Source organism: Macaca fascicularis, chromosome 17 (genome assembly GCF_037993035.2).
Source record: "Macaca fascicularis isolate 582-1 chromosome 17, T2T-MFA8v1.1".
NCBI lineage: Eukaryota > Metazoa > Chordata > Mammalia > Primates > Cercopithecidae > Macaca > Macaca fascicularis.
The window spans coordinates 15,556,778-15,579,341 of record NC_088391.1 but is presented as its reverse complement, the minus strand read 5'-3'; the positions used below and the strand labels follow the sequence as shown (position 1 = coordinate 15,579,341).

At 40.8% G+C, this 22,564-nt stretch overlaps 1 protein-coding gene across 6 annotated transcripts in view; it reads left to right on the top strand.

The window, feature by feature from the left end:
* The window catches only part of DCLK1 (doublecortin like kinase 1), a 350,985-nt gene that overhangs the window by 164,801 nt on the left and 163,620 nt on the right, over window positions 1-22,564 (top strand). For all 6 annotated transcript variants that reach the window (XM_065533147.2, XM_074021841.1, XM_015439144.4 and 3 more), the window contains exon 4: window positions 10,121-10,220. In XM_065533147.2, the coding sequence (XP_065389219.1) occupies window positions 10,121-10,220 (100 nt within the window). The remainder of the gene's footprint in view (window positions 1-10,120; window positions 10,221-22,564) is intronic.

Here is a 22,564-nt window from a genome sequence, read left to right as displayed (position 1 = left end):
AGCATACTTCCATGGCTTTGGGAATATTATTTTACACAATCTCAGGCAGTAAGCCAGTGCACAAGAACATACCAGGCAAAGTGATTTATCTTTGTGTTTTTAGCTCTCAAATGTATGCCAATATTTTTGATACTTATAATTTTCTTGCAAAACTTTTTAAAAATCTGATTTTACCAAACAGTCCTTGTGAGAAATCAATGTAACATCATGTGTCAAGTCTCTCTTAGGGCCTCACACATCATAGGTCTTAGCACTCATCCCAGGCTCCTAAAAAACATCAAGAGTGCCTTTGTGTGCATGTTGAGTAAGAGTCAACAAAATTATAAGAGAGTAGTGAGTTGCTTTAAACACATTTTTAAAGTCCTGACTCTATCTGAGGATGTTGCCTGGCACAGATTTTGTGGGTTGGGTTTGGTTCTCTGGGTTTGAAGCCTGACTTTTGTAACTTTATCTGCATGCCAAGACTCCTATAAAGCACCTTACACTAGCTGATTAGTGACTCTTTTCCTTTGCTCCAAGTTTATCTTGCCCCAAACCTATTCTATTGATGGTGTTGTGTAGGCTTATAAACACTTAGTAGGAGAATCTCAGAGCATCATTTCTTTGTTCTTCATCTTAACTTTTCAAATAGTGACCACCCTAACAAAGAATACACAATAAACTGATAAAAGAATAAACATTTGAAAATCTTTTTTGAAGGTATAGTTATTTTCAAAGTTTTATATGGATGTTTTTGAGTGGACTGAATCCAGCCCAGAGGAGCATTTTGTATGGGTTTATATACTACTTGCAGATTTTATTTTTTAATTGGAGATGTTAAATTTACAACAGTTCTTCCTATTAAAATGTTTTAGAGAAAGTAATGTGGGAGCACAGTGCCTGATGCTGCTTGCTTTGGACAGGGCATTTATGATCCAGTTTGCCACTGATGGTGGTTTTGTTTCTTTCTTTTTGTTTTTTTTTTGTTTTTTTTTTTTTTTTTTGCCCAGCCTTTGCTCATCCGTATTCCCTGCCTATCCCTGGTTGGTCCTGTGTTTATGACTCCTGCTATGAACACTTCTTGACATTGGTGATGAGAACTCGAAGTGTTTCTCAGAATGACTTGAAGATAGCATTATGTCCAAATATCACTCCCCGGGCATTAAGCAGACAACAAACCATATGTTCAGTGCCACATTTTACCCCTTAAGGATTTCCAAAAGATTCTATATTATGTGGCTTCCTGTTTCTCTTAAGAGTTTTATTTCTTCTTTCTTCAATTATTACAGTAAGATGTTTCTGCCTAATTAGAAACCATGCCACAATCTCAACTACCTACTTGCATGAATCTTTTGGGAGATCCTCTCAGCGATAGAATATAAGTTTAATCTTTTTCTATCCCTGAAAATAATGAGTTCAATCAGACGGTTCAGATAAGCCAATTTCCTGGGCTTGGCCACCCTTAATCTTGAACATTCATCTTAAGGTAATTGATTTAGGTTAGCTTCTGGGTTCAGACCAGAGTTTATTTGCACCCTCTCCAAAGAAACTACTGTGTCACAGTTTTCATTTTCTTGGACTATCCTTTAATTCCTTAAGTGAAAGAAATAGGTAAGCTATTCTAAAAAGGAAGTAGACAATAGTAAAGGATGTCTTAGTGGGAGAAACCAGAGGAATAGGACTGATGTATTAACTTGGCAAAAGACCAGGATTGGAAACCTTCTGAGTAAACTCTATTCTTCATACCTCTCTTTCCCAGATATTTCAAGTTTAGTATTCTGTTCTTAAATAATAGCCCCAAATCCCTCAGACTGATGTTCAACACGGAGACCTACCTACTATGCCTTACTAATATCAGCACTGAGAGCAGTAGCTGCTCATCGCTGGTATTCTCTATAAGCCAGGCATGGTACTGATTACTCTACATACATTATCTCATTGAACCCCCATGAAACCCTACGGGGTAAGCATTGGTAGCTCCATTTTACATATGAGGAAACTGAGGCTTGAAGATGTTAAATAGTTGTCCAAGGTCACACATCTACTAGGTGGCCGAGTCAAGGCACCTGGTCAGTATTTGTTACTAGGGTGTCGTTTTACACTTTGCTATGGTCTGAATGTTTATATCCCCCCAAATTCCTATGTTGACATCCTAACCTCCAAGACAATGGCATTAGGAGGCGGGCTTTGGGAGGTGATTAGGTCACAAGGGCATCATCCTCATGAATAGAATCAGGGCTCTTATTAGAGGCCCCAGAGAGGTCCCTCTTCCCTTCCACCTCGTGAGGCTACAGTGAGAAAGCAGGCCCTCACCAGACACCAAATCATCTGGTGCCTCGATCTTGAACTTCCAGCCTCCAGGCTGTGAGACACAAATGCCTGCTATCTACAAGCCACCCAGTCTAGGATATTTTTGTTATAGCAGCCTGAATGGACTAAGAGACACATTTTTAAAAAGAGAATGAAATGTTAGCATTTAAAAAAATAAAGGATAGATAACAAAAGATGAGTCATTTAGAGTAGGTTGCAGTCTGCTTAGGTATGTCTGAGTCTGTGAAAGATGGTAATCCATGCATAAAGGGTGCATTCCTGGGTCAGAGAGTATGTTCAACGGCAGGCTGCAATAGCTGATGTCCATGTCAACTACAGCAGCTGAGAACACATCCAGGGAAGAAATACACTTTCAATTCCATAACTGACTTTTTCTGATTGACCCAGCGAATCAAACTGCGACCGTTTCAAACGAGAACTTTTCCTTTTTCTATTTCTTTAAGCATCAGCCTGTTAGTCTGAGTGTAATCTCCTAGCCTATTCTGAATTTTAACAGTATTATCCATTTTTACAAAAAAAAAAAAAGTCTTAGTGCTTCATGTTTTAAACTTGTAAAGAGTACTTTGAGGATCTTTATTTTCTTCTTTCTGTTTATTATTATTACTTAACTAATTTAATTTTTATTCACATATTTTCCTCTGGCCAGGAGCCAGAGTTTCTTTAAAGAATTTTTTATTAGAAGCTTCCAGCCATAAGAGCTAGAGGAAAATAAATTATCACTTGCATAAATTTATCATCAAAGAGTGAAAACAAAAATGTAAAGAAGTGATGGAGAATGTGTTTTATGACAATAACATAACACACTTCTAATATTAGGCTATAAAACTAATTGTGAACATATTTTAGAACCAGAAACATAGGGAATTACATGATTATAGGACAGAAAAATTCACAGTGGTTGACTTATAATATCATGTGGCATAAAAATGCTCATTGCTAAGAGTGGAGAGAAGAAGCCAAGTATGGAATGAAATTGGAAGAGGAACCTCCTCTCAATTCAGTTTTGGCAGGACGAGGAGCCCCATACGTGCCAAGTTTTAACTGAAAGCTAATTATAATGGTCACGTTACGAATTGTGCAGAAAGAGGAAGGTTGTTGACTTGGCACCTTAAATACATAGGTAACTATATATTTTTTCAAAAATATATAAGCATTCCTTTGTGGTAAAGAGCATCTCATTAAAATGTTAACTACAGAACCTTTAAGCTTGCCATCTTTAACGGGTATCAAGAAGTTTAAGAAACTACAAATGAAGTATTTTGAAGAAAAAGAAAGTTAAAACAGAAAGAACGTGCCATAGTCAACGATTCCAATAGATGGGATGAATTTATTCGTTTTTACTTCTGTGATGGTTTGTTCTCTTGCTTAAAATACATTCTTTAAATGGGTGACAGCAAAATATTTTGGTGTCTCTCATACAATGGAAAACACCTGATAGAGACACAATGACTTCTGTGGCTTCAAATGCGTCCGGGGCTACGGAGATATCCCCTGTTTCGTTTGAAGAGGGCGCTCTTGTAAAGAAAATATCCTTGCCTAGGCCCTGCTGAGAAACTGGCCCAGCTCCCTGAAGTCAGCGTCACCATGGAGATCTTATTCCAGTGAGGGGGAATGGATTCCACGGTCCTGCTTTGGAAATGTGTAAATAGCAGATGCTTTTATTGCCTTTGTTTGAATCTCTGCCCTTGCAGAGCAACTCAGGCCGGAAGCTCAGAGGAGAGGAAGTCCATATTTGTCTGTAGCATTTTGTTTCCTCGTAAGCAGCTTAGTCTCTTGGGACGACTGTGCGTAATGACAAGTTAATGGAAAAGATATGAATTCAGATTTCACATAAAGAGAGTCAGAAAAAGGAATGTGTCTTCCTTGAGCCAAAGGAAGAATTCAAACTTCCTTCTTTTAAAAAAGGGGGGAGTTTATTAGACACCATTTTTATTACATACTGTTAATGTACAATATATGTGGTAACTATTGATCATAATGATTTTATCAGCTGAAATTTATAATATGCAAATGCGAGAGTGCATGATAGACTCATTTTCCTACAGCTTGGTAGTTAAGAGCCTGCATTTGAGTTCTAAGTGGCCTGTGTTCAAATTCCTACTGATTTTCTGTTTAACCTGGCTGTTTTTCTTCATCTGTAAAACCAGGATACTGATACCGATAAATTATTGTCAAATAGGGTTTGTCTCCTTCATAGTTGAAAGAATTCAGTATTATCATGTATGTTGAAGATGAAATGTAGTAATGTATACAGAACTATACCTGTTGGTACATCACACCGAAAAGAGAATTTTCCTATTTATTTTATCTTTATCAGATATATAATTACTGTGGTAAAGCATATTAGAATCAATACAGTAACTGATAAGAGAATTTAAGTCACTCATCCAAGTTCATGCAACAGTTATAGGCAATATGGGCTCAGAACCCAGGTATCCTGACCCTCGTTCAAGGACTTTTCCCAGCACATCTGGCAATTATAATCACCCATGTTTTTTGAGGTATTGTGGGTATGGCATAATGCTAAGCACCATCACATAAACTCTCATGCAATAAATTGACTGTTTTTCTTTGGACTTAAAAAAAAATTCAACATTGGAGTTAGATTTCCGTATAATAAGCAAAGCGCTAAGTAAAAATTGAAAATTAGTCAACAGAATATTAAGTGTCGTGTACTATAAACAGATTATCTGGCTTATGAATTGCATATATTACACATACAGTATCTTTTGCAGTGGGGGATATTTCAACAGAGAGCAGTTTTCTCAGAGGAATAAAAATCTCTGGTTGTCACGAAACTAGAAGTTGGTGACAGATCTCAAAGGGCCCTGAGTTAAGACAGTGGTTCCTAGCACATTTGTTATGTCAGGTGAATTTGCTTACAAATGACTTTTCACAGCATCATTCTGTGGAAGGCTAATGGAAATCAGTGGTATAAACTCTGCCCCACCTTTGAGTTAGCGTCTTCTACCAGCTTTCCACCCATTCTCTGATGCTAATTCAAAGTGTGCCTTTCATCAAAATAATGATACTGATAGAATCCTTATTCCCCAAGCAAGAAGAGGCACGCATTTGCTACATTTTCTTCAAATCAACTTAGAAAAGAAGCATGTTAGTATAGAACTTAGGAAGTATATACTGTATATTTGCACTCAATTTATACTTATTTAGAAGTAAAAATACATTTGGGCTAATAAAATAGCTAAAATTTATTGAGGACTTATTCTCTTTGGCTTCATCGTCTTAACTCATCTTGAAACAACTAATATGAGAAACTGAGACACAAAGAGATTAACATCCAAGTGGAAGAGCCGGGTTCACTCAGAAGCTGGGCTCTGTTGGTAGTGCTGTGTTCTTAGGGAATAGCCTAAGCAGACATCTCCATGATGCCAAAAGAAAAGGCACCCAATGGAAGACACTGCCCTTGCTCTGACTGAAGTTAGGTTCTATAGAAACAGGACTCATTTCAAGATAGCTGATGGAGGTTTCCTGATTAGCTCAAGTCATTGTGGTGTCAGAGTACGGGCTGGAGTGATATCACCTGTCTCCAGCCTTTGACAAAACCACTAGAAGGTAATGTAAGTCACTCTCTGCTGAATTACTGATTCACAACAGGAATTATTTGGATCATAAGTCTGTAAACATATACGAGAAAAGAAGAGGTGATGGATAAGGACAGCCATGTTCTTAAGATCTAGCCCAGGGACTGGCAAATAATGGGCACTCAGTAAACTCGTATTGATCAATGGATAGAGATTCAGAGCAGGGATGAGTCACTTTGGATTAGAGTGGATAGAGAAGGTAGGGTTTGAATCTGCGACTGAGCTATGGGCCATAGGAGGGATTTGAACAGGCAAAGAATAATAAAGGTTACCAGATAGAAAACAAACAAACAAACAAACACATAGGTAGGAAAGAACAAGCCCTTTTTAGAGAAAAACAGGCAAAGCAGATAAATTGAAACATGTTTCAGGTTAGGACATAGTTCTTCCTTCCATCCATCCATCCGTCCGTCCGTCCGTCCGTCCGTCCATCCATCCATCCATCCATCCATCCATCCATCCATTTATTAATCCATCCATTGTCCATCCATCCAACAAATGCTTATTTAAGCATCAGGCACCATGTCACAACTAAAAAAACCGGAAGCTTGAAAGATAGGTTGGGGTCAGATTCTGAGGCATCTGGAATGCCAGGCTCAGAAAGATGAACTTTAACTTGAGGATAGTAAGCCATGGATGGCCTTCTGAGCCACGGAGAGAGATATTGAAAATTTGCTAAGGAAGAGTAGACTGACAGAATTAAACCGGATGGATTGGACAGAAAGGAGGTAGGGCTGAGAAAATCCACTAGAGTAAAATGCCAGGGTCCACAGGCAGGAGGATGAGCCCTGGACTGACTTGGTTCTGGGGTTAAAGGAGAGGAGGGTGGGGGAAAGGAAGGCCTGGGTTGGAAAGTTACTACAGGGGCGGAATCTCTGACCGTAGTGAAACCACAGAGAAGAGCAGGCTCTGAAAACATCAACTCTCCTGGGAGGTAGAGGAGCATGGAGGTGGAACAGAAAAGCTTGGAAAGGTGCTTCTCCACAGGATGGACATCTCTCTTTTCTCAAACTTGATAATTCTGCCTTTGCATCTGCCCTGTATCTAATCATCGTGAATGCTTCCAACATCTGACACGTACTGAGCAGATAATTCATGGCTGAGAGGCCAATTGTCACTATCCCTTTGTAACAAGAAGCCTGTTTTTCATTAATCAGATGAATTTTTTAAAAAACTGGTAACTATACTGAATCTTTAGAACACCAGGTTTCAAAAGGAGTAACACTGCATAGATAAATAAAATCAGATTATTGTGCGAAACACTGGTTTTCAATTCCTCTACCTTTTTATAATTCCTTAATATCAGAATGTACAGTAATGCCTCAAGGAAAATTCTCAATGTACATTTGTCTAGAGAAGTGGGTTATAAATCTCCCTCTGTTATTCTTTCTTGCTAGTTGGAATACATTATAGCTACCTCTGTATCAGTGATAGAGCGTGAGTGCATGGATAATTGAAGCGCACTGAAGTGCACAGATTATCCTAAATTCATCTTTATTATAACCTTGTGTTTAAGTCTCCTTTGCTATCAACTTTTTAAGAAGACTTCTAACAAGGAGCAGTTTTATAAAGTTGAATTTGATCTACTGACCATACCTACCTTTTCCAATGGGAAGTTGTGAGCAGGGAAGTGGTTACATGATGTTGAACAGAAAGCACAGAAAACATCAGAGTTTCTGCTAGTTCAACAAATTCTCTCATTTCAGTGACTGTTTGGTGAGAGGTAAATGAATGCATGCTGCTTGGCACTGAGGTGACTTGCCCCTGCCTTTTTGTGCTGGGTGATGACAGTTACTTTTCTCTAACAATCATTGCATTCCTTTTATATTCTTGGAGTCTCGGTGTTGGAAAGAACATCAAAATTTCATCACGTTTCATTTCCCCCTTGCCAAAAAAAAGAAAAACCTGCCCAAGATGGATCATTGTTTGTTCCGTTCTTTAAGTCTCAGACTTGGAGAATGGTCATCAGTAAACTGATGGAAGAGCATTGGCTAGCAACCTGCTTAAAACCTGTTGTAGTTTTGATGATAGTTATTTGTCCACATAGAAGTGACATGAAACATGAAGACACCAATGAGTAGGATGTGGTTAGCAATCAGATGTTCTCAAATGCAAATGGTGGGACTGAGAATGTGTTTCCTTTCAAAAACAATATTTTTCATCTATCAGAGATACATCATCAGAATGTTTGATGTAGAGTAGGCCCATCATAAATGTTTGAGTGAGTAAATTAGTTGGCAATGAAATATTTATCAGCTGCAGAAGCATGGCCGCCTAGGAGCAGAGTGGGTAACTCCTTTCTTCCTGTGTTCCCAGAGATCTTTTCACCTATGGCTGTCGGCCACTTCTCAAGGGAACTCTGAGGAACACTATCTGTCTTCATGATGCTGTGTGAGAAAAAAGTTCTGGAATCAAATAAGTTTGGGAAATACTGGATTTTTCTATCTCTTCTTTGACATCATGATGTATATTAGAACATTAAGGGTTTTGAGAATTTGGAAACAAATATTTTCCAAATCTGTTTGGCTTTAGAACTCTCTTTTGCACAAAACGTATTAACCATCCACACTTTAGGAGATACTGCTCTTTTGGGTTCATTGTTCACATTTGGGTGGAGATCATGACTTCTTCATTTCTGCCAGATGCTGATTGGCACATAGTAGGCGTTCAGTAAATACTTTCTGTAAATGAAATGTAAAATGAAAATGGCCATGGGGGGGAGCGTTGATTGAGATGATGCTAGAAGAAGCTATGGTGTCATGAAGGTAAAGATGAACAGGATTGGGTTGGAGTCAGAGAAAGAGGAGTGAAATGGAGGGTGGGTTCTGAATTCAAATGGTCTGCTTTTAAACCAAATAGAATATCAGAGCTTCTGACATCACTCTTGAAGCCCTTCAGTTTATCTTCCTCAGTGATTACAGCATCCCTCTTAAATCCCCTGTGTTTTTAAGCTTTCATGGGTAGACTAAACACTGACAACCATGGATAATACCTCATTCTTGTTTAATGTTGATTATCAAACTGTTGTAGAAATTCAATTTTAAAAACTTCAGCCAAGTGATTATTTAGAAATGAGACATTATTTGGAAAGACAGTCTAAAGCCCACACATCATTGTATTTGGGGACTCTAAATAATGCTATGTTATCTCAACTTACTATTCTATGTCTTATAGCACATGTGATGTGTCAGAGTAGCATTCCCAGGGACTGACGAAAAAGCAGAACTCCAGAGGTGCCCACGAGCACTCCAGAGCGGCTTGTCTCTGGTCCTCAAATATCCAGGGGAAAATGCTATTACAACCTCTATTTCATACAGCTCTGAATGGGTGCCTGCAACTAGCCATCTTACGATTCGCCCAAGTGGTCAAAGGAAATTGAAAATAGTTAGAAATCAGCAGTGTTCCTAGTGTTGGCATTGCACACAATGTGAACAAAATATTACATAGCCTATCCAAAGACAGAGAGCAAGATGCTTGAAAATTATTCATTTTGATCACATTTACTTGCAAAAATGACATTTAGCTTTCTTAAAGCTCTCATTGGAGAGTAAGTCGAGTAAATATCAAAAGGTTGCCTTAAAACTTGCCTTTTGCATGACGAGAAGAAATGGGTGGCCTGAGAGTTTTAGAGTTTGGCAGAGCTTGGGTGTGGGCATACACTTACCGTAATCTCTCTAACCCTAAGCAATAGCTCCATTTATTTATTATTATTTTTAAAAGAGTTTCATTTTTCTTTCAACTAGAGGTGGAATGGGTTTAAAGGAGGTGATTATGTTCATATGATGAGAGAAATATTTTTCTTCAGTGATTATGATGGCATCAATTACTAAACATATTTGTTGTTAAAACCATATGCTGACTTGTGTTGCTATCAAAGAGGATTACATTCCGAAGAGGAAAGGGGCACTGCACCTACACTAATATGGAAACAAAGGGCTCTTACCTCAGAGCCTATTGATATATCAAGTAATAAATGTGACAGTTACGGGTTCTATTTTCCTTATCCTGTTTGCCTGCAGAACTGAAATGGAACATGTTTCTTACTAGTAACAGATGCTCGAACCCCTCTTTTGAAATTCCTCTGTAGAAGCTGCCCTGTTGATTCCATTAGGTGGGAAGGGGCTTTATGCAGATGTCTGCTCGTGGGGTTGCGTTGTTGTAATTGCTGTTCTACCACCCTTGCTGAGTGCCATGCTTTTCTCTTGTAGGTGATGTGCCTTCAGGACTTTTTTGGTGATGATGACATTTTTATTGCATGTGGACCGGAGAAGTTCCGTTACCAGGATGATTTCTTGCTAGATGAAAGTGGTAAGGAAAAAAAAAAAGTTCAAAACCAGGGGAAATTTGAGGCAGCTTTCAAAAATGAGCTGCACCAGGCCAAGATTATGTCAACTCCAAAGCTACCAAATCAGTTTCAGATCCTCACCCAGCGTGTCTTTTCCATATCTTGAATTTCTTTGATTTTTTTTTAAATATGGAAAACAGATGAAATGAGAATTGGAAAAGTTAAATCATTTAGAAGAATAAGTAACTAATGGCTAATTTATAACCACTTAATAATTAAGTTGATGTTACATAGAAGATGATGGTGTGGATTTCTACATTTTTAATTTTATATTTTTTCCACAATTTTTAGCTGAGGGATTTGTCATCATAAAATCATTTAAGATGTTTCTAGGCTCAGCTTTCAGGTAGCTTCCTTTAATTCCTAACCAGGCAAGTGGCTTGCTTTCCCTTTTTCCTTTAAATACTGTAGCATTCATGTGTCATTAGCATCTGTGAGATATCAGAAAAGAGAAGCTAGCTTCCTTCCGTTAACAAACTAAATGTGCTACTCCGTAACTGATAAAGAGGGGATGGTTGTAAAGAGGGAAAAACATGTCTTAGGAAATGAATATGAAAGGTTGTGACTTTAAGAATGATATTTTTGATACCATTAATCATCTGAGAATCTTAGCACTATCACAGGTAAGATTATTGTACCAAAGATTATTGTACCCCTTCCTTGATAATATTACTCTAATTTAATTAGGGAAGCATTGCATATTTACTGACAACTCAGATTCTGCCTAGTTGGAAATGCTTTTTGAAATGACAATAAATTATTTGCTTAGATGAATACAGAAAAACAAATCAGTGAGCTTTTGAAATAGTGGCTGAGCAACACTTGAGCACTAACAATAATGGGAAAGTGATGTGATGTAGTGGTCTCACCCCGACACTGCAGATGTGTGTTAATGCACAGCATCTATGTTACACGCATATATACATATTATCAGCTGTATGCACTTAGGAACTACAGTTCTTTGATTTAAAAATGACTTAAAGGATGGGTGTGGTGGCTCACACTTGTAATCTCAGCACTTTGGGAGGTCGAGGTGGGCAGATCACTTGAGCTCAGGAGTTTGAGACTAGCCTGGGAAACACGGTGAAACCCTGTCTCTACAAAAGTTAGCAGGGCATGGTGGTGCACACCTGCAGTCCTAGCTGCTTGGGAGACTGAGGTGGATGGATCATCTAAGCCCAGGGAGGTCAAAGGTGCAGTGAACCCTGATTGTGCCATTGTACTAGGCCTGGGTGATAGATCAAGACCCTGTCCCCCCAAAAAAATGACTTACCAGAGTGTGTAGGGAGGGATAAGGATTTTTAAAATTGCCCCTTTCTCATGAAAACTTCAAATGCCCATTAAGAATGTAAATAGATGTGTCATTTGAAGAGATTTATTTTGGTTCAAGGACCAAAACTGGAAGAGTGGTTTGGCATCCCTTTTTCTCTAAATAAGTTGACTCAAATACATTCCATCTTTATTTCTGATCTACGTGCCCTTTGAGGCACAGATTTTTGTAAATATATCACAAGTATAGTGTCCTCGGGGAAGGTCTCCCCCACACCACCGTTTTAAGAACAGCTTTGCCATTGTGTAGAACAGGTGAAAGTCAAGAGTCAGACAGAAGAGTTGACAGCACGGTTTTGAGAAAAATAAACTGCCCTGACTTTCCATTTAAAGAAAATAGCTGCTTGTGATAGAATGGTTTAGGAGACCAGATGCGTTCTGAAATGAAAGCCTGTTTGTTGCTTTGATATAGAAAACAGCCTGTCAAACTCGACCTGGAATACATCTCTTTTTCAAACCAGCAAGCAGAGTTGGCCACATCTTCCAAGCTCTGGGGTCTCTATCTAGGCCCCAGATGGACTTGGGGCCCCTTCTCCCTGCTGGCTGGGCTGGGTGAGCTCACACAGCTGGGCTTCCCTTCGCAACAATCAATGGGCTCTCCACCCACGATGCCGCAGCTACTCCCGTGCACCTGCTATGATGAGCAGGTAGACTTTCTGAGAAGTACAGCAGGGAAATGCCAGAAATTCTGTAATACAGTAGGCGCACTACCCCTTTCCTCTTGCTATTTGCCCCTTAGAATTATTTCTCATTAAAAAGAATGCACACAGGCCGGGCGCGGTGGCTCACACCTGTAAACCCAGGACTTTGGGGGGCTGACGAGGGCGGATCACCTGAGGTTGGGAGTTCGAGACCAGCCTGACCAACATGGAGAAACCCCATCTCTACTAAAAATACAAAATTAGCCAGGCATGGTGGCACATGCTTGTAATCCCAGCTACTCAGGAGGCTGAGGCAGGAGAATGGCTTGAGCCTGAGAGGTAGAGGTTGTGGTGAGGTGAGATCCCATCATTGCACTCCAGCCTGGGCAACAAGAGTGAAACTCTGTCTCAAATAAATAAATAAATAAATAAATAATAAAAGAATAAAAAAGAATGCACACAGATATACAGAGATATGCACACAAGGGCTTACATGCAAACACACACACGCACATCCCAGGGCACCTTCTCCATCTTTTGTGGTTTGACCTTGTGAAGGACCACTTCACACTAATTAGCTGAGAACTTCACATCCCTTCCCTGGATGAATAATGTCCTAACCCTTTCTTGGTGTGAAATACATTTGCTGAGTAACGATGTCCTCCCCCATTCCAAAAGAAACACGTGGATATGGAAGGAAGGGGGCTCAAATAGAAAAACGATCTAAATTGAGATTTTACTTCCTTGGATGAACTTACCCCAAGACTAAATTCACACGTTGACAACTGCAATTTTCCTGTTGCTTGTACAGCATGTTCTAGTGCTGATGTATTAACATTTGAATCTTTTTTTAAGTGCTCCGAGCATGATTTAACCCAGCTTATCTGTACTTGCTAAATGGTATTTGCACATCGATGCTTCATTTGGCCTTTTCCGTAGTAGTTTCCTTAAAGGGGTGTCAGCAGTGGGTACAGGCCTCTTCAGAATTACTACTCTTGCCCTGTGCAGGGCTGTGCTTCATTTAAGGTGCCAAGAAGTGGGCCTTTTGCCACAAGGCAGCACTTTTATTTTAACTTCCCAGATTTACCCGGCTCCCAGTGAGTTCAGGATTTAGCAATAATACATCCCTCTAATTACTGCTAGGAAATCTCCTAAGGATGTCTCTTAAGGTCCATCCTGGGAGGAGATTTGCCATTGTAGATGAATATTTCATGGGGCCACATTGGAGCCAGATTAATATAGGAAACTGCCAGGGAGCCTCCTTCCACTCCTAAGTTTGCACTTTCGGAAAATAACACCTTCCTTGTTCTGGTTCAGAATGTAACCATTTTAGCGATATCGTCATCAATCAGTAGAATCTTAGCACCTTGGAGATGGTGGCTAGAGCACTATAGATAGAGACAAGCAGAGAGGCCAGCAGATCCTTCCCTTGTTGTCTAATTTAGAATGATGAAACAGAGGCAGGGAAAATGTCACATTGGAGACAGGAAGCTCAACATGGTTTTGCTTCTGTGTTGATGACAAATGGATGAATTTGTGATCTGTTGCCATTTAAAAGTGATAGGGTTTTGTTGAGAAAGGATCATCACCCCATGCTTGGGGGAGACAGTGAACTCCTTGGGGATGAGCCTGATGCTGGATGTCAATTCTTGTCCAACCCCCCAGCCTCAAAGCCAGTGCCTCGACTCTGCTTGGCTAGTTCCTTCACCCATTCACTCCACTGCCATCTGGAGCCTCACCGTGGGCAGGACTGCCACCTGCTCGGGAGTCCAGATATCTGTCATCCTCTTTCAGCTTCTCTCAGATCTTTCTGGTTTTTTATCAATCAGTTCCTAAGTGCTCTTGATTCTGATGTTAATCGGCATTACCTTCAAAGTCCATTGTTTTGCTTAGATGTTGAATTAATTTCCTAGGGCTGCTGTAACAAAGTATCACAAACTGCGTGACTTAAACAACAGAAATGTGTTGGCTCACAGTTCTGAAGACAAGAAGTCCAAAATCAAGGTACTGGCAGGGCTGTGCTCCCTCTGAAGGCTCTAGGGAAGAATCCTTCCTCATTTCTTCCAAGTTTCTGATGGCTTCCAGCAGTCCTTGACTTGTGGCAGCATCATCACTCCAATCTCCACCTCCATCTTCATGTAACCTTCTCCCCTGCATTTCAGTAGAATTTCCCTCTTCTCATAAGGACACCAGTTATTGGATTAGGAGCCACTCACACTCAGTATGACCTCATCTTAGCTTGGTAACATCTACAAAGACTCTATTTCCAAATAAGATTCATTCAAAGGTACCAGGATTCGGACTGGAACATATCTTTTTGGGGAACAAAATTCAACCTAAAAAAGACATTGGTGGAAGCTGTTCGAATTTTATATGAACTTGGATTACAAGTAAACTAATGTTTATCATATTTGTTTGGATCTGTCCTTAGATATTTACAGTAATAGCATTATATTTGTTAGTAGAGTACATCAAAAACAGAGCTGCGGCTGCCCCTCATCTGACCCTTCACAGTTAGGGTTCCTCACCTCGTGGATCAGAGGAATGCTGTCAGACAGTCTGAGATTTCAGCAGTGCATTTGACAGAGCCCCTCTTGAAATCCCTTGGACTAAGATGAAAATACATAGTAAATGGTATAGGTGGTTGTATTTTTAATTGATTTATCTTCTCTGTCCGAAAGGTACTGATTTATAGGCTGATGTCCAATGTGCCGGAGGAGGCCTCTATTAGGATTGTCCCATCAGGCCCCTGAAGGAAGGGATTTGTTTGTTTGCTGAGAGTGAACAGGTTTCACACCACAAGAATCTGCTTTGGACTTAATATGGTTTAGCATGGTTAGAAGTGTCCTTTTGAGGTCAGGCGCAGTGGCTCATGCCTGTAATCCCAGCACTTTGGGAAGCCAAGGCGGGTGGATCACGAGGTCAGGAGAATCACGAGGTCATGAGATCAAGACCATCCTGGCTAACACAGTGAAACCCCGTCTCCACTAAAAATACAAAAAAGTAGCTGGGTGTGGTGGCACACACCTGTAGTCCCAGCTACTCGAGAGGCCGAGGCAGGAAAATCACTTGAACCTGGTAGGTGGAGGTTGCAGTGAGCCAAGATAACACCACTGCACTCCAGCCTAGGTAACAGAGCAAGACTGCAAGACTGTCTCAAAAAAAAAAAAATGGGGTCCTTTGGAGAACATTAAAGCTGTGTGGATTTGAACCATCAGGGAGGAGAGCTGATGTGGTTAAAGGTAGAATGAGGATCCGAAAAGGTTCTAACAGGGTGGATTGTATCTAACAAGATAAAATTGAATTTGTATAAACAAAAAGAAGAGCTCTAGGGTGTGAAAGAAAGAAAAATGCCATCCTTACAAGCTGACTTAGTAGTGATGTTGTTTTCACAGCAGCACATGTGAAATTTACTTTTACTGACTGCAGGCTTAGTATGAGATGTTATGTGATATGGGTCATTTGTGTGTGGATTGTAGGGGTATCATATACTATACTGTAAAATGTTTTTGCCCCTCTGATTGAAGGTGGTAAATGTGAATTGGAACAAAACATTAAAATTAAAAAATGTATTTAGGGCCGGGCGTGGTGGCTCAAGCCTGTAATCCCAGCACTTTGGGAGGCCGAGACGGGCGGATCACGAGGTCAGGAGATCGAGACCATCCTGGCTAACACGGTGAAACCCCGTCTCTATTAAGAAATACAAAAAACTAGCCGGGCGAGGTGGCGGGCCCCTGTAGTCCCAGCTACTCGGGAGGCTGAGGCCGGAGAATGGCGTAAACCCGGGAGGCGGAGCTTGCAGTGAGCTGAGATCCGGCCACTGCACTCCAGCCTGGGTGACAGAGCGAGACTCCGTCTCAAAAAAAAAAAAAAAAAAAAAAAAAAAAAAAAAAAAATGTATTTAGTATTCCTAAAACTAAGTAACTATAGAAGAAATGTAAATAAGCTTTCAGATTTTTGTATGTTTATAGTGTTTATAATTCTGAAGTCATTAAAGCTCAAAACTGCAGGAAGACTTTTGAGACACAGTGTGCGTGTGCGTGTGTGTGTGCATGTGTGTATGCCCGTGCACGTGTGTGCATGTGTAGTGACCGATCTCCAGGAAATACCAGTTCTGCTTCTCCCTGCACCAGACAGATGTACCTGTAGTCCAGTGTTCTTCCTGGGTATGTGATTCTAGAATGGACGTTTCCTCAGCTTCTCTTATGGATCTCCATGGTGTTGGGTATCCAAGATCTGCTTGGTAAATATTTCTAGAAATATTCTATCCTAACCATTTTCCTGGGACTCATGTCCCGAATAAGACAGAAGCTGCATCAGGCACCATTCACCAGGGGGTTCTGATTGCTTTCCGTAATTCTGGGTGATAAGAAAATAGGGCTAGAACCTATTAGGTTGGTGCAAAAGTAATCATGGCTTCTGAAAGTAATGGCAAATATATATATATATATGATTACTTTTTCACCAACCTAATAGAATAGTAGGAACAGTATTGGAATAGTGGGATTGTGTTTGGAAGACACAGTCTCATCCAGGCTCTGTGTCCTACTTTCTGTGTGGTCTCTACATCTCCAAGCCTGCTTCCTATTCCCTGAAACACTTTTTTTTTTTTTCCTGAGTTGTAATGGACCTCAAATGAGACAATAAATGTCAAAGCACATTCGAAACTGTGTTCCTTATTACCCAGTGAATGATGCTGGGGAATGACACCTCAGCTGAAATATACCTCCTAGTGGATTGCAGCTGGACTCAGCCATGTAGCTTCATTTGCTGGGCTTAATTGGAGGCAGATGACATCAAGCTCTGCTTTTGGTGCTCTTTGGAACCAGAAAGCGATTACTACTGCTTTCTTCCACTCTTAACTTTTGTTGCTGTGGTGGAGGTGAGAGGGAATTAAGGCTCCTTTGAAGATACCCACTCTTCTCTGGAGGGAATCTCTGGAAGATTAAACTAAACCACATGTAGAAGAACCAATCAGACTTCTAAAAGTGGCAGTGCTCAAGAGTCTCAGCCCTTGGTAAATGCTTCCCTCTTTCCATGCCCACGTTGATTTGAGTTAAAGAGACCTGATGGCTCTGCTGCTTTGTCCTGAGGCTGGCGATGCTAGGAAACCAGAAGGTTAATGGAAACACTGGAAGATGCTCACAGTCAGGCCAAAGACCACTCCTCCTCACAAACTAGTTTTTGAGTCACTGCTAACAAAATCCATCCATTCTTTCACTCATGCAGTTATTTATTCAATAAGCTAGCTTACTATGTACCGGGCAGTGTGCTAAGCTCAAGTACCTGCAGGCAGTAACACTTAGATCAGATGTGACCCTTCAACTGACCTTTTTTTTTTTTTTTTTTTTTTTTTTTGAGATGGAGTCTAGCTGTGTCACCCAGGCTGGAGTGCAGTGGTGTGATCTCGGCTCACTGCAAGCTCCACCTCCCAGGTTCAAGCAATTCTCCTGCCTCAGCATCCCAAGTAACTGGGACTGCAGGTGCACACCACCATGCCTGACTAGTTTTTATATTTTTAGTAGATACGGGGTATTGCCATGTTGGCCAGGCTGGTCCATACTGACTTTTAATGTTGTTTAAGTGTAAAGATGTCAGAGGATCTTAGGTACTGAACTTTGACCCAGAATATTAAATATTGCATATTTTTCTAGTGGCTTTTATCTCTTAGGAAAAATACTGTGGTAAAATGACTATTGATTTACAATAGACAGACAACTCTTTGTAAATCTAAATTGTAATTGGATTATAAGGCCAGTTTACATTGCATCTGTGAGTAGATTTCTTTGAGATGGATGGTACTTGTTGGTGCTAGAATATTTTATCGTTTCAATAGACGTTACTTCTAGGAATGTACAGTTTTTATTTTAAAGAAACAGTATAGGGCCGGGCATGGTGGCTTATGCCTGTGATCCCAACAGTTTGGGAGCTGAGGCAGGTGGATCACTTGAGCTCAGGAGTTCAAGAGCAGCCTGGGCAACATGGTGAAACCCCATCTCTACAAAAAATTGGCTGGGCATGGTGGAGCAAACCTATAGTCCCAGCTACTTGGCAGGCTGAGGTGGGAGGATCGCTTGGGCCCCAGAGGTCGAGGCTGCAGTGAGCTGAGACTGTGCCACTGCCCTCCTGCCTGGGTGAAAGAGCGAGACTCTGTCTCAGAAAACAAACAAACAAACAAACAAAAAAGCCAAACAACTGAAAAACTAACATAGCTATCTTGGTGAATAATTCTAAGTTTTTGTGGCTCTTCATTGTCTTATGAGAAAAGGATATAAAATCTGGTATGATCATTCCTGTTTGCATTGATTCGTAGAATTCAGCTTGATGTCTGAAATAGAGGGTTTGGGAGCTGTTGTCTGTTTTGTGTTCTGAATACGGGGCACATTGGCTAACGTGCTTTGCTCATACAGGACACATTTGCTAACCTGCTTTGCTCTCGTCAGCAAGTTCCTATTTGCCTCCAAGCTGTGGAAAGGCCGCAGGGGGTTCTGGAGACTTTCCTGACCATAGCTACCTTTTAGCTCGTGCATAAATATGAAATGTCCCAGAACATAGCGATTGTTCCAATTTAATCAACAGCCAAACTATGGATACATACAGAGTACTGTACCTTGGCAACAGACTCTAACTCAAGCTCAAGCTAGTTCATCGCTACAAATAGATAATTTCCTACTTAGAAAATCAAGGCATTGTATAACCTCTGCAATCTTTCCTTTACATTTTCTCTTCCGCTCCTCATGGGCCTTCCTTTTTATTGTATTCAGTAACAGTGACATATGAATTTTTGATGTGGAAAACCCTACAAAATATAGCATTGTGTGTGAATCGTGGACACTAAAGGTCTTGGAGGTCATCAGCTTCCCCTCCCCTTTGAGGCAGAAACCCTCTCCACAGCATCCAACAGTTGTTCCTCCATCCCCAACTGGAACCCTTTGTTGATGGTGGGGTGCAAATTTAGAAGAAGGCCAATTCCACTGTCCACTAGTGCTTTTTTTTTTTTTGAGACAGTCTCACTCTGTCACCCAGGCTGGTGGAGTGCAGTGGCGCGATCTCGGCTCACTGAAACCTCTGCCTCCCGGGTTCAAGCGATTCTCCTACCTCGGCCTCCCGAGTGGCTGGGACTACAGGCATGTGCCATCATGCCTGGCTAATTTTTTGAATTTTTAGTAGAGACAGGGTTTCACCATGTTACCCAGGATGGTCTCCATCTCCTCACCTCATGATCCGCCTGCTTCGGCCTCCCAAAGTGCTGGGATTATAGGTGTGAGCCACCGTGCCCGGCCTAGTGCTCATTTTTAACAAGTTATTGAGCCCAAATTAATGTCTCCCCAGCTTGTACATAGTCCTCCTAGTTCTGGTCTCCAGAGTAACAAATACTACCCACTGCCCTCATTCTAAGGGGAGCTTCCCTCCTATCCCTTCCCTCGTGGTCAAAATCACTCACTGTAAACTCTGTTATTTCTTTTCCTTCTAGACCAAAATGACCTATATCTTTCCTCATCTTCTCTCCTGCTTTCCTCAACTTTCCAAAAAATGAAGTCTCCTTTCTCTTCTAAAATCAATGATGGTCCCTGTCTTTGTCTTCTATTTCTCTTTGTGACCTTGCCTTGTCAGTATTCTGTTCCTACTGTTTTGTGGATTTGTTGTTTTACCCTATCTATAGTCTCTTTTCTTTCAGCCCACAGCTAGGCCCAGGTTCCTCCTATCCTAAAAGAGCCTCCAGTCATCTCCGTCATCTCATCAAACCACTTTGCCTTTCTTTCTCTGCCAAACTGCTAAAAAATAATAATAAATAATAACTGTCCTTGAAGCCTCCACTTCTTCAACCTGATCATTTGTTATACCATTGAGTAACTGGTACATGGAACACACAAGAATTAGGGGGTTTTATCAGTTTTTTTTTTTTAAATCTGTCTTCCCCTATCCATTTAGGTTTATGTAAGGCTGGAAGTTCCTTTCTTGGCACTGGATGGCACCTCAGGAATCCCAATATTTTTCTGGTCCCTCCTAAGATAGTCAGAAAGTCTTGTGGACTCTACTAGATGCGAACTGCCATCATCATTCCGAAGTGAAAGTATCTAGTCCCACATGACAGTCATTCAAAATTGGAGTTCTGTTTCTACACCTAGCTAGAGCCCAATGTAGCATGTGGTGAGTCCCCTACTCTGCAGGACAAGGGGAGGGTTGATGACTTCTCTCCTGCCCGCTCTCTCCTCCCCACTGTTTTGATCTCTCCAGGATTGGAATAGGGATGAGGTGGATGGGGCAGGGTGATGAGAAAGGAGAGGTGGAAAGTCCTTACTTGACTATTCTGTTGTAGGGTGGCTTCAAACTCTCTCAGCCAGCAACTGTGATTTAAAGCTAACTTTTCTTTGGGGTGTTTTAATGGATTCTTCAGGGACTCTCACTGAGAACATTCTGCTCTTCTTTATTGATGTGGGTGATTCAATTTCTTCCAGCTTTGGCTGAATCTCTCTCAGTCCCTGTTTTCCAAAGCCCTCCCTATTGGCCTCAGATGCTCCTCTTGGGAAGAATTTAAATTAGTTCCACGCCAAGTTGTGCCCTCAAATCCATCAGAACACTCATGCATCCTTTACCTCCAACAACAGGCCACCCAGTACAACCAAGCCTCCTTCAGTTTTCTGCCAGAGGCTCTTGGGTGAAAGTCAGACACATGAATACCAGTCTGTCATTTCCCTCTGTCCACAGAGGACACTGATCAAGCACTTACGATCTTCCAGTGAAACCCCTATTGAGGTGAAGGAGAGCATCACCCCTGTTTTGGAATGACGGAATTCACAGCAAGGCTGTCTCTTAAGGAATCCTTCTCATAGATCTGCTTTCTCTCCAGTAACTTAAGCCTTTTATATCCTCAAAGTGGATAAGAAGATTAAGGTCTAGAACTGTTTATATCTGCTTTGAAATTTCTGGAATAGGATCTGTCTCACAATTCACTTTGGTATCTGATACACATCTCCTTGGAGTCTGGGTGAAATTTTTGTTTTCAATCCTATTACCTTTGCAACTGGCTTCTATGCCTAACATATGTAGTAGTTCCACTAAGCAAGGATAATCTTCAAAGCACTATATTCAATGTTCTATCTTTTTCTTTTCTTCTTTATCCTCCTTGACTTCTTTGTAGCATTTGACATTTTTGATGATTCCCTCCTTGAAATTCTCGCCCCTTGACCCTTTGTAGTGTCTTGCCATCTTGATGGTCTGCCTGTCCCGCTTTGAATACTCTTAAGCTCCTTTCAGGTTTGCTTTTCAGTCATATATCCCTTAATAATTGTTCCCTAAGATTCATTCATTTTTTAAAACTTAATTACTCTCTATTCCTAGCCAAGTTCATCTACTTTAATGGCTTCAGCAATGATGGTTCTGGTAGACAGTGATGGTGACAAATGGCAACCAGATGGTATGCAATAAGCAAAGCCTTTGAAGTATGTATAATTTTCCCAAATTTACAATTAAGGAAATTAAGGCTTGGAGATGATAAATAATTTGTTCAAGGCCGCACAGCTAGTATTAAAGGCAGAGGTCAAACCCAAGTTTGTTTTTGTTTGACAATACATCCTTAATCTTTAAATGTACCTCCTTTGAGATATACATCTCTAACCCTGACTCTTCTCAGGAGCTCCAGAACCACATTTCCAACTTTCTCTTATGAACTTCCCTATGACTATTCCACAGCCACCTGAAATTCAACACATCCCACAACTGAACTCATCATCTACCTGGTCAGCTTCATTTCTTGTTCTGTGTTTCCTGGATGAGCTCATGGCATCAGCATTCTCAACACCAAGGTTGCAAAACATGGAGTCATCTTTTACTCACTCCTCACTTTTACTCCCCATAGCCCATCTGTCCCCCTCCTTTCCAATGCTACTGCCATTATCTTAGGTCGGTTCCTCATCATCTCCCACTTAGACTCATGAAGATGCTTGAATTTTCTATCCTAGTTGCAGTTTTTCATTTTCACACCATGTTTGAACACAGATTGATCCTCCTGAATTCACTTACCTAGCCCTCCACTGCCTGCAGACTCCTTGGCATGCTATTCTAGGGCAGTTGTAATCTGACTGCGTTATATCTTTCTAGCTGTTCTCACCCTTTATTCCTCCTCTGCCCTCCAACCACAGTATTATTTGTTGGTCTCCCAAAAGCTATTTATTTTCAAAATAGCTGCTTTTACTCATGTTGTCTCATTAATGTGGAATGCTCTTTTTCCTCTTCTCCTTCCTCATCCACCAAACTCCATCTTGTCCTCTGAGGTTCAAGTCAAACATCACCATCCTTGTAAAGCCTTTTTCCAGCTACTTGGTTTCAATCAGTTA